A 12575-nucleotide genomic window follows, 5' to 3' on the forward strand; every position below is an offset into this window, starting at 1 on the left:
AGTCAAATCGAGTTGGTATGGGTCAAAGTCGAGTCAAGTCATTTCGGACCAAAGTCGAGCCAAGTCAACCCTGACCCAAGTCGAATTGAGTGGCCGATATTGAGTCGACCCGAGTCTTTCGGGTCCAATAGTGAGTCGATTGGCCCGGGGGGCCGGAAATATTACTTTGTATGAAGAATTTAAAATACTTCATTGATATTTATAATAATTCAGTTTGACATTGAAGAGGAGTAATGCTCGAAAATAATGGATGGACAACTTCTATTTTATCAAATTTGTCATTTGAGCTTATAACAAACAAGAACAATTCTTCCACTAAAAAGCAATCATAATCATATCAGAAAGAAAAGAATTCAGAAGAATGAAATTGCTTTTTAGTGTAGTAAGAAAAGATTCTGCTCATGTTGCAGCATATTCAATTCCTTTATGACACTCACCTTCATTATCAGATGATAGGACCGCCACCTTCATGAAGTGCGGAAAAAATTGGCCAATTTTTCTGAGACAGATTGTAGACCTTTGTCCAATGATTCTTCTCCTCCTTCATAATCATCATCTCCTTCAAGGATTAAATGAACCCCACATTTTTTTAACTCCAACCCCGTATCAAAAGGTGGACTTCTCTTGCTCACACAAAATGTATCAGCATCTTTTAAAAAGGCTACCAGCTGATGGTAATCATGGAACCTACACAAGTGTATGTGTTCTTCATCTGTCTTAGGCACCCCACAGATGTTTAACACTGTACTAAAGAGAGTTCTGCCCCCTTTCAGAACATTTGCTTGAACATCAATCAAGCCAGGCATATCATCTCTCTTCATGTTAGGTATATCAATGTTATGGTTGATTGAAATGATAACACCAACAAGTACACCCTTTAGCTCAAGATTTTTGCTTTTGGAAAAGCTGACAGTTTGTCCAGAAAACCATTCAGGTAATTTGCTTCCTGGCATGCTTAAGTTCTGTAAATTCCTCAGTGCAACCTGTCACATAAATACTTCGTTGTTCAGAAGCTATAAGAAGGCAACAGGAAATTAATTAGTCCTGATTTTTCTCAATTTATTCATGATATTATCTTGAAATTAGTTCATGTATGTATTCTATTCCTTTGACTAATTTACTTTGGTTCTTCATTCTAACTTTTGGTTTCAGATTGATCCTTCAATTCTAAAAGTTTCAGGTCGATCTCCTAACGTATTTTATCAGACCAGATTGATTTTTTCCTCAGTTTTTTTATTACAATAATTTTAGTTGGCATGACAAATATATATGTAGTTTAATGTGACATCTCTTACAATTTGTTAGGTAATACTAAATTGACCAACTTACTATGAGAACTAATGAAATAACTAATTTGGTCTAATAAAAACACCTTTAAAGGAATAAAATGAAACTTTTAAAATTTAAGAAAAAAAATATATATTTTAATCTATTCCGTTTTAGTCAGGATAGTGAAAGTCTAAGGTCAGATTTGTTTTATTAAGAAGGGGACTAAAACCAAAAAGTATCATATTTTTAAGGTTCAAATTTTTATAAACATATATTTATCCATTGATACAAGGTTCATGAATAGAAAAGGCATGAACCTTCGAAAGTGTCGTGCGTATTTGTGAGGAGCATGCAATGCAACCACTCAGGTACAACCTTCTCAATGACTTCAAGCTTTCAAGACCAGGAATATCCCCCACTTTTGCACAGTTTGTGAGATTCAACTCCTGCAGGCTCGCTAAATTTGACATGTCATGGATAGTTTCTAATGAAGAACAGTTTTGAACATTCAGCGTAATCAAGCTTGAAGGAAGTGAAGGGAGAGAGTTAAGCTGAGTGCAGTTTGGCAGTGAAAGGACCTTGAGAATACAAAGGCCCTTCAAACTGGAAGGCAAGCTGTGAAAATCATTCGTGCCTAATGTTAAAGTCTCCAATAGTGACAACTTCTCAAATTCATCTGGAATTTTCCCAGATATTTTCCATGCTCGGGCATCAAGCTCAGTTAGCAAGGTCAGATTGCAAAAGGAAGATGTTAGTACAAAAGGGCTATGGTTCTCTTCAGGTTCTGCAAGGAAGCTACTTTCAGGTTTCTTTCCCATTCTCAATGTTCTCAAGCTTGACAGCATCCCAAAGCTTTCAGGTAGGCTTGACACAGCTGTTTCCTCCATGAAAAAGTGATATAGAGATTTCAAATCTCCTATAGAAGCTGGAAGATTTCTGAGCATTCTGCATTTATTCAATCTTAAGTTAAGAAGGTTTTCTAGCCGTCCAGTGGATTCTGGCAATTCCTTGATATTTCCATTGACCATGTTCAATGTAGTAAGAGATGCTAGCTGACCAATAGATTCTGGTAAATATTCAAGATTTATACAATTCATCAACTTCAGTATCCTCAGTAGCTTCATTTCTCCAATCTCATCTGGCAAATTTGTGACGGCTGTTCCATCTAACTGAAGCTCAACAACTGAGGCCAACCTTTTAATTGAATTTGGCAATTGAGTGAGAAGTTTACAGTTTCCAACTGATAATTCCCTCAGGTAAGATAAAGAACCAACGGTATCAGGGAGTTCTTTAATTTTAGTTCTATCAAGCAGAAGTTCTGTCAATGACATGAGATTCCCTATAGAATAGGGAATTACAGTGATTTCACATCCCATCAAATTGAGTGTCACAAGGTTATTTAATGATCCGACAGAGTCGGGTAATTCTTCTAACCCAGAATGGTATAGAGATAATTCTTGCAAAGAACATAGGTGTCCTAGAGAACAAGGTAGCCTTCTCAAATATCGGCAACCTTCTAAAACAAGCCGCTCAAGTTTTGTGAGGCGAAAAATGGACTGGGGCAACTCTGCTATAGCAGTGTCATTAGCATGAAGTGCTTTCAAGGATTTCAGGATTCCAATGTTTTCTGGCAATGCTTTTAACTTGGTGCAGCCAGAAAGAAAAAGACTCTCCAGTTGTTTTAGCCCTGAGACATCAATGGGAAGGTTGATAAGGCTTGAACAACGCGTTAAATTTAAACTTCGCAAGGTACTCAAACAGCCAATTGATTCATGAATATTAGTTAGATTAATGCAGTTCTCCAGATCAATCTTCTCTAGACTTCGACACCCAGATAAATCAGGTATAGCAGTGAGTTGGATGCAGTTGGAGAGGTTCAAGACCATTAACTTCTGTGGCACCTGCTAAACGTTGTCATGTTACACCATGTGATATATATATATATATATATAGTAAAGCAAAAGAAAGGGAAAGACATCCTAGAAGAGTTTCGAAAGAATTCTTTTAAGTATGTATAATAACCAAATTAGATAAATACTACATGAACACTTCAATTTTTTATAAGTGTTTATAATAAGAATTTTTAAAATTAATTTTTGAAAGTAATGTTTCATTAAGTGGTTTGACATGTGTCAACTCTCTTATCATAAAGGGTTATAAGATTGGTGTTAAGAAAATAAGTGTCAAGAACCTAATCATTGTATCAAATTATACCATGTTTTTGGTATTCATACTACATAAGATAGCTGAAGCATACCTTGTTGTAACCATTCCATCCCCACAAGGTTTCCATTTTCTTGCTGTTTTTGAGATCAAGGACAGCCAGCTCTCGTGGCCAAGATTTCAAAGGCATGCGTTCTAAAGGGCATCCTTGCCATTGTAGCCACTTCAGTTCAGATGGAAGAAACTTGCCTTGTAATTTCAGATTGTTGATCTGAAGCTGTCTCAGATTAACCATTGATTCAAAGGATTTGGTGTGAAGTATAAACTCTTTGTTTTCCTCTGTTTGAGGTTTAAGATGAGTCTTAAGGCATTGTTTGATGTAGCCTGGTATATTTCTTAAACTCGGTCTCCATTGAAGCTTCTTCGGAAAAACTGATCCGTCCTTTCTCTTATAAAATCTTTCTTCCTCAAAATCAAGCACAATACCCTGAACGCATCTAGTTCCCTACATTAAAATATAGCAGATTAAAATATCAGACCTTTAATCAAATTTAAGTATTTGAAATGTTCCAATCTACAAATAACATGCACATCAAACGTCCTTCATATATTAGTCAAACAAGGACACGTGGGTATTACACAAAATGCAAAAAAGGATGCAATCTCAGTTCTATAACCTCAAACATCAAAATTGATAATATTTTATTATTAGACAATGTTTTTTGTTTTGGTAGGCCATGAATAGACAATGTGTATTATATGTAGCTCTCACTTTCTTATACTACATGCATCTTTAAAAAACATTCTACAAAATCAAAGGAAACAAATCGTAATGGTGTTCAACAAAAGATCATAATTATTATAATCAAGCAGCATCTAAATTTCTGAAAAGGCCAATTTAGCTATTTGTCACTCTGTCTTGTATTCATATGTATTATTTGTCTTGTCCCTTCTCCAGCATGTAGGACAGACACCTTTTGAATAAAGAATGAATAAATTATTTTGGACTCTTCTAGTTTAAAGCTTTCTATGTTTATGTATATCTTTTAGTACTGTGGCACCTCACGTCATACAAACAGAATATAGTTTATATATATTAATCAAACTCTATATGATATGTGTAACACTTCCTCATGTGAAACAAGGTGTAATGCAATTTAATAATCATTACCTTGTGACCCTTCAAAACAGGTATAATTTCAGCTCGATCCCACAGTCTACTACGCGCACCAGGATCGACAAAGCTTTCATCCACAACAATTTGCCTACCCATGTCTCTAATTTGATCATGCATCCACACAGTATTCTCCTGAGTGATTTTCATTAAGCATTTCTGCACAAGTACCGTCATAGCAATCTCACCCCTAAAACCACAACCTCTTAACACATCAATCACATCATCTCGCTTCATTCCCATTGGTACAAACAAACAAGCAATATCAAGGAATATACACTTCTCTTCTTCATCTAAAGCATCGTAACTTATCTTCAACACATCCTGAAGATGGCGAGGGCGAATTAGCCTTAGTCTCTCCACAGCATCCTCCCATTCCTCCTCCCTCCTCTTGCCAAACAAAAACGAACCAAACACTTCCAGAGCCAAAGGCATTGTTCCCGTCAGGGATATTATCTTCTCTGATAGACTCAGAAGATTGTCTGGTGGTTTATTTCTTCTCAGTGCATGGTAACTGAATAACTCTTGCGCTTCAGAAGCATACAACCCTTTAACTTCATACAACTCATTGACATGATTCTGAGTTAGAACTTGTGTATCCCTTGTTGTGATTATCACACAGCTTCCATCATAAAACCATTCCCTCTTACCGATCAAAGCATCGAGCTGCTTCACGTCATCAACATCATCCAAGACTAGTAAAACTCGATTCTCGCTAACTCTCCCTTTGATAGCAGAAATACCAACATTGACATCATTAAAGGAAGGAGACCCTGTTCCATGAAAAAGGTCTATGATGATTTTGCTTTGAAGGGAAACCAAACCATCATGTTTTGATGAAACTTGTCTCACATTGGAAATGAAACTACGGTGCTCAAAACGGTTAACAAGGGCGTTGAAAAGTGCCTTGGCCAGGGTTGTCTTGCCAACCCCACCCATCCCATACAGCCCCAAAACCTTGACACCGTTGGATTGAACTTGCAACACCTCCATCACCTCCTCAACACGTTTATCAAGCCCCACTGCAAACTCAGGCACACCCAAAGGAGTATTACTCAACTCTTTCAACACCCTTTGCACCAAACGCCGTATCAGATCATCTTCCTCACTGTCACAAAGCAATAACTACTGAGCATTCAGATGACAAGAATAAATAACCCACCCATCTACATTTTTTCCCACTTTTCTATTAATTGAAATCTAATTAACTTTTTCATGTTTCAATTAAATTATTTCATGTCATAGAAAGTAAATTATCCCGAGACTCCTCATATTTCCTCAAATTTCCCTTTATTTTTCTGTTTATTACTTCTAAATAAACTCTTTAATTATTTAAAAAACATTATACGCAGTCTATGCATTACATTAACCTTCTTAATAATAGCTTTTAAAAAGAAAGGGCAAGGCAAATAAAATCGAAAAAGAGAGCAACACGACACCTGTGATTAAAAACCCAACCAGCAATTCCACCAACTCTCTTCAAAGCTTCCTTCCACTTTGAAACCTCATTTTTCTCAAACCTTTTTTCATGCGATTCGAAACCCGCTCGGAAGGGACCCGAGAGGTTTCGGACATGCGACGGGTCGACCCGGTAGAAAACGGGCAAGAGGAGCTTACGAGTGTCGCAAATCTTGGTGAGTTCCTCAAGACACCAGTGTGAAGAAGCGTAGTTTTGAGATATGATGACAATGAACGCTGCAGAGTCATCAATGCCCTCCATCAGCCCCTTCGCTACCTCTTCCCCGCGCTCCAACCCCTCGTCGTCCAGGAACACGCGAACCCCACGCGCCTTCAGACTCTCGTACAGACCTTTCGTGATGGCGCCGCGCGTGTCGGTGCCTCTGAAGCTGAGGAACACGTCCCACCGCAGCCGGAACGCTCCCGGCGTCGCCGATATGGCGTCTCTTGCCGGCGACATGTGTGGTGTGTTGGTTCCTATCTCACACTTCCTTACTCTGCCCACAATCTTCTAAGTCTTGGCGTCGGAATATTATGCTGCCGTGTCTGCATGTATTTGCTTTCTTCAGTCCTAAGCACACAATGCATATTCTTACCTTACTAATTTATCATATTATATACATATTAATTTTTTTAATTCATATTATCTATAATTATATATGTATGTAAAGGATTAACCTTCTCCATTTTATACTTTCTAGTTTCTAATATATCATTATATTTTTATTTTTATAATTATATAATATAATTTTATGAAGTGTTTCGCTGGCTATAAGAAAATTATTTATATTTAATAAAATTGATCAAAATATAAATTTTCTTCTACTGGCAACAATTGCTTTTGGTGGTTATACGTAGTTTCCGTGAGATTGTGATTTTGAAAAGGAACTTGTGAAGAGACAGCACTGAGAATTAATTTGTAAGCGCGTGTTTGTTTGTCTGTTTGTTTTGCCATTAAATAGAGGTTGACTGAGGTGACTACGAAGGTGCCAATCACATACTTCACACTCTATTATGTCTTGTCGTTTTGTGTCAGCAAGCTCTTTCATCCGTCACTGATCTTTAGACAATTTTTTCCTAACCATTATTCAACATATCTTAACGAGTACTCAACAATGAATCAACACCATCTGCATGAGATAGGTGATAATCTTGTGGAGGAATGGGTGGTTGTATTGTAACACCACTCAACCAGCTAAATAATTAGTTTTGTGTTCAAAAGTTTAGTTTGGTCGTTGTTTCAGGATGAAAAGATGTACTCATAAAGAATAGTTAGTACCACTGCAACAAAATAGTTAACGCCTAAATTTGCTCATAAAGAACAAGTCACAATCTGACACTAAGCTACGAGGCAAACCATGGTGTTTTACTAGCCAAGTCTAAGAACAATTGAGCCACCCTGAAAGTCATAAATTGGGTGAAAACATCCCGAAATGAGCTACCTTACAGAATCTTCTTACCATAACCAGTTTGGATCTAGGTCATGAAAAACGAAGAAATGAATTGAGCAAAGAAAGTTGGTTTTGTCAAAATTATGAAAAGATTTGTGGGAAAAGTTGGTTATATAATAATTTTTTTATACAAATTAATAGGTTATATATTGATTACATATACAAATTATATTTTAATATATAAATATAATATTTATAATTTTTTATTAATTATTAATATTAATTTTCATATTATAATAAAATAAATAATAAATAAAAGATTAATTTTAATTATTAATACATATTTTATTAATATTTAATATTTTTATTTATTTTAATTTTAATATATATTTCTAAATTCTTTTATATTAAATTATTTTATCATTTTTCTAAAATTTATTATATTTATCAAATTTGTAAACTTACATTTTATAAATTTAAAAAAAATAAAAAATATTTCACAATCATCACATCACTCACAAACTTCAATAAATTTTCTTCCCAAATCAAATTTAGTAGGCACTCTTTCTCAACAAAGAAAAACGATGAGAAAGTTGAAAAATTAAAGCAACTTTTTTTAAAAACCACGCAAATCAAAAAATAAATTGGCTTCAAAACTTTCTTCACAACTATGAAATGCGAAGAAAGTTTGTATACAGGTATATTATTTAATTAATTAATTTGAATTTACTTTTTTATCCTTTTATATTAAACTCAAATTATTTTTATTTTTACTTAAAATAAAATTATAATTTAAATATAAAACTATAATCAAAATTATAAAAATAATTATTATTAAATAACATAATTAATCATATTTTATATATAATAAATTATAAATATAAATAAAAACAAATATTTTTTAATAATAAAAAATAAAATTATATAATAATTATTTTAATTAGAAAGAGTAAAAAAAAATTATTTAATATAAAAATAAGTTTTTATCAAATATTTACAATTATATATATTTAAATAATATTTTTAATTAAAAATAATTATAATTTATAAATAAATAAATTAAAATAATTGTTTAAGAATTTTAAATATAAGGATAAATTTGTAAACACACATTTTTATCAATTTAAAAAATATAATTTCAATCACACTCATCACATTATTCACAAACTTTCCCTACACTTCCCACTCTATTTACCTTAATCCAAACATCCTAACTTTCTTCACACTTTCCCTTCAAATCATCTCAAATTCACTCCCTCATTTTCACTCCCTAATCCAAACAAAGCAGTAATGAAGTTTAGAGACAAGTCAACCCAAGGTTCATGCGGGACAGGGAGTGGTTGAAGTAAACCAGCTCTTTTTTTGGCTTCACTATTGTAAAAAATAGTGTTTTAACTACGGTTTTTAAAGTCTTACAACAACAGTTCAAAAATCGTTGTCAATGAAATTGTTGTTAAAAAATTTAATTTTCACTACAGTCGAAATTGTTGACATTAAACCACAACAAAAACGACGATTATACAATAAACTATCTTTCTTTAGCTTTAAAATTGACAATGTGTACGTCTAAATCGTGTATTTCTCTTTCAGAAAAAAAAAAAGTTGGAAGGTTAATTCACATGTTCAAGAACCAAACAATTACTTTTATCATAATTTTCTAAGAATTTATATATAAGTTTGAACAAATAACTAAGTTAATTAAACCAGTTATCCAAATCAAATCAAAATATCACTCAATCTAGTTTGTATCTAATTATCAAATCAAGATTCAATATATTCTTAATTTAATTTTTAAAACTATAAGCAATTGTAATCACAAAGTGAAAAATCGAAATTAGAGAAGAAAAGAACAAACCCAAAGCATTAAACAATCGGTACAAAACTCAATTTGGCTTGTTTGTTCATAATAATGCAAACTAAACAAGAATTCCAACTAAAGCATAAAATTGAATTATTAACATGCGTTCAAAAATAATTTTAATGACAAAAATTAGAAGTAAAGACTAGATCGTCTAGTGCAGTCTGTTATAGATATTAAAAAACAAAACGTTAATTGCATAGAACCTCAAAATTAATTGTGAAATCATAAAAGAATCAATCCAGAAGAGTTTATCCTTCCATATGGAGGTAAAACAAAAGAATTACAAAGAAGAAAATAAGAAAACTAAGAAAATGTGCTTTTGTCTTTTCAATATGGAGTTGGGTGATTTCTCCTTGAAGATTGTATCATTTTCATAGGTTTCTTTGCTTCATAGATCTCTGAATTAGATTATGATTTAGATATTGTTCACAAATTCTCAGTTTCCAACTTTCAAGAATTTACTTGTTTTGTTTCTTGTTTTGTCATAAATTTTGTTTATTCTTATTTTTCTAGATGATTTTCTTTTAGTTCTGTTTTTGAGATATTGTAGATTTTATTCTTTAATTCTTTTACTCGGATTTCATTTCACGTTTTGATTTAGAGAAACAACTTGGACTTCGATTGATTAGGCCCATTTTGCAACAATGGACGCTTCTTTCATACTTGTGCATTAGTGCAACAAACACTTATATTAGATAGTCTAGCCTAAGGCATTCACATCTGACTCTTTCTACACCTTTGTCTTTATTAAACTTGATCTTACATAGGTGTTTTCTTTAGTTAAGTAATATATGAGTTTTTGGACTATCTACTCCATGAAACCACCAGATTATCTGTTGTAAGAGAAATTAGATTGTCTATTGTGACTAAAAGTCTAAGATTTAACAAAAATAATAGTTAATGCCCATTTTTAGATGAATAATATTTAAAAAAAATGAATTTGTTCATAATTACAATCCAAGAATATTATGATTAAAGGTTTTAAGAATTCTTAAAATTGAAAAACTAAATAAATGATTTTTATTTCTATGTTTAGAGCACATTTAGGTTATATATATATACTTTGAATTCTGAAGTAAACATGGGTCTAAATGTGGGTTCTAGTTAGGTCCATAAACCAATTACAAAATTCTAAACTAAGGAAAATTAAATATGTATAGGTTCTTTTAAAAAAAATCAACAAATCTTCCTCAACATGAAAAAATCATAGAAAATAACAGAGAACTTCAAATTCAGCAAACCACGTGTCCATTTTGAAGTCCAAAAAATGTAGATCCAATATAACTAAAATCAACCAAAATAATATCTATAAAAAAGTTGACTAAAATAATGAACAAATGTTAATAAGCTAAAAATACAAAATTAAAACAAATATGTATAATGAACTCAATTTATTATTATTAAAAGAAAATGATTTAGAAATTAAAAACAAAATATATGGAAGGTACTTTTAATGTAAAGTAAAACTATAAACGTCTAACAAATATATGTGTCATCAGTACTTGGCTACAAAGTCCTGCACAAAATTGTGTGTTACCTCCATCCACCAAAATAGTAACAAAAATTTTGGATATATGTAGGTACAATTGGCCTAGAAGGGATTGAATGGAGCCTAAACTCAAATCTATTTTTTATCAAACACAAAAAAAACAAGGATAAGGGATAGAGAAAGTATGCACAAATATTTATACTAGTTCACCAAAGGGCTATGTCCAGTCCCCTTAAGCTCCCCACTTAAGAGCCTTAAGTATTATCCACCTCTCCAAGTACACAAGTATTTTTCACCTCTCCAGGCAAAGTATTAAACACCACTTTAGGCAGCAAGTATTAAACATGTCTCCAAGCAAATAATTTTAATCTCCCCTGAGATCAAGACCTCTTAACAAGTGAGAAAAACACTCTCTAACAAAGAGCAGACAGTGAAAGCTCACAAGGTAATATTCACACACTACAAGAAAAAATGGTTTTAACGGGATTTATTTTTACATTACTCAGGGTTGAAACCTCCATTAAGTCATTTACCCAGGATTGCGATTTCCCTCACTAAACCATCCATAGGGAACATGTTCCCTGTATTTTTTTTAAACTCTAGAAAAAGTCTTTCAAACCCTTGTTAAATATCATGTGTTTAAGAACCTCTGTAAAATACCATGAGTTTCAAAACCTCTGTAAAATATCACAGGTTTCAGAACCTCCGTAAAATATCATGGGTTTTAACACCTCTCTAAAATATCATGGGTTTTAACACCTCTGTAAAATATCATGAGTTTCAAAACTTTCGTAAAATAGCATGGGTTTCAAAACCTCCATAAAATATCATAGGTTTCAAAACTTTCATAAAATACCATAGGTTTCAGAACCTCCGTAAAATACCATAGGTTTCAAAATCTCCATAAAAATACCATAGATTTCAAAACTATGAAATTTTGTTTTTTTTTATTCATTTATCATTTAAGCATTCATGTGTTTTTTAAACCACGATTATTTACATCTATTGTATTTATTTATCTATGTTTGTTAAAGTATTTTTTCAATAAATAAAACAAATAAATGGATATAACATTCATAAATTGACAACATATATCAAAATATTGAAAAAAATATTCTAAAATATATCAAGTAAATACATTGAAATTCAAACTCAAACACAAAATGAGTTAAAAAAAACTACGGGGAAGCAATATAAGAAGAATAATACTATGAAGTACTACAAATGAAAACATAACATATTGTTCACAAAGCACAAAACAGGTCAAAAATTATTTCCATATTATACTATATTCTTCAACAATCACATATGCTCCTCTTGATGTCCAGAATTTGTTGGCACAGTTTCTTGATAAAAAAAACCTACAGTATAAACATGTATCATAATTAGAAATGTAAATTTTTTTAAAAAAGTTATTTAACTTTTATAAACATTATCGATGAATGATTGAACACAGTCAACTCAAGAGTCAATTGACCTTAATATTTTGAAAGAAAAAAATCATCATTGCCTCAAATCTTCTTTCACATTCTTCATATCAGGTTTTTTATCCTCCAATTGTGACTTTAATACAATAACCTATATTAAAACACAATTTATCATGAAAAAGAGTGAAAAAATCACACACATTAAAAAAAAAAACCAATCTATCAACAAAAGTTATACTACATTTGCTACAATTTTTAATATTTACCCAATAATATTCAACACAACATTTTCAATCTTGGCATGATAATCTAAAGTAAACAACACCAAATTGTTACATAAGAA

The 12575-nt window shown here is 32.2% G+C and overlaps 1 protein-coding gene across 2 annotated transcripts; it reads right to left on the reverse strand.

Annotated features, from left to right (window-relative positions):
* Positions 1 to 234: 234 nt before the first annotated feature.
* LOC137806642 (disease resistance protein RPV1-like) lies at positions 235 to 6681 on the reverse strand. 2 transcript variants are annotated; one of them, XM_068606855.1, is made up of 5 exons: positions 6046 to 6681; positions 4604 to 5714; positions 3527 to 3937; positions 1587 to 3173; positions 235 to 983 (listed from the first exon to the last, which is right to left on the reverse strand). In XM_068606855.1, the coding sequence occupies exons 1-5, from the start codon at positions 6522 to 6524 to the stop codon at positions 468 to 470; spliced, it is 4104 nt and encodes a 1367-aa protein (XP_068462956.1). In that variant the 5' UTR covers positions 6525 to 6681; the 3' UTR covers positions 235 to 467. The 2 variants fall into 2 exon arrangements, with proteins under 2 accessions (XP_068462956.1, XP_068462957.1); XM_068606856.1 differs by having other exon boundaries at positions 1587 to 3170; positions 6046 to 6680.
* Positions 6682 to 12575: the final 5894 nt, after the last annotated feature.

This window comes from Phaseolus vulgaris, chromosome 3 (genome assembly GCF_000499845.2).
Source record: "Phaseolus vulgaris cultivar G19833 chromosome 3, P. vulgaris v2.0, whole genome shotgun sequence".
Classification (NCBI taxonomy): domain Eukaryota; kingdom Viridiplantae; phylum Streptophyta; class Magnoliopsida; order Fabales; family Fabaceae; genus Phaseolus; species Phaseolus vulgaris.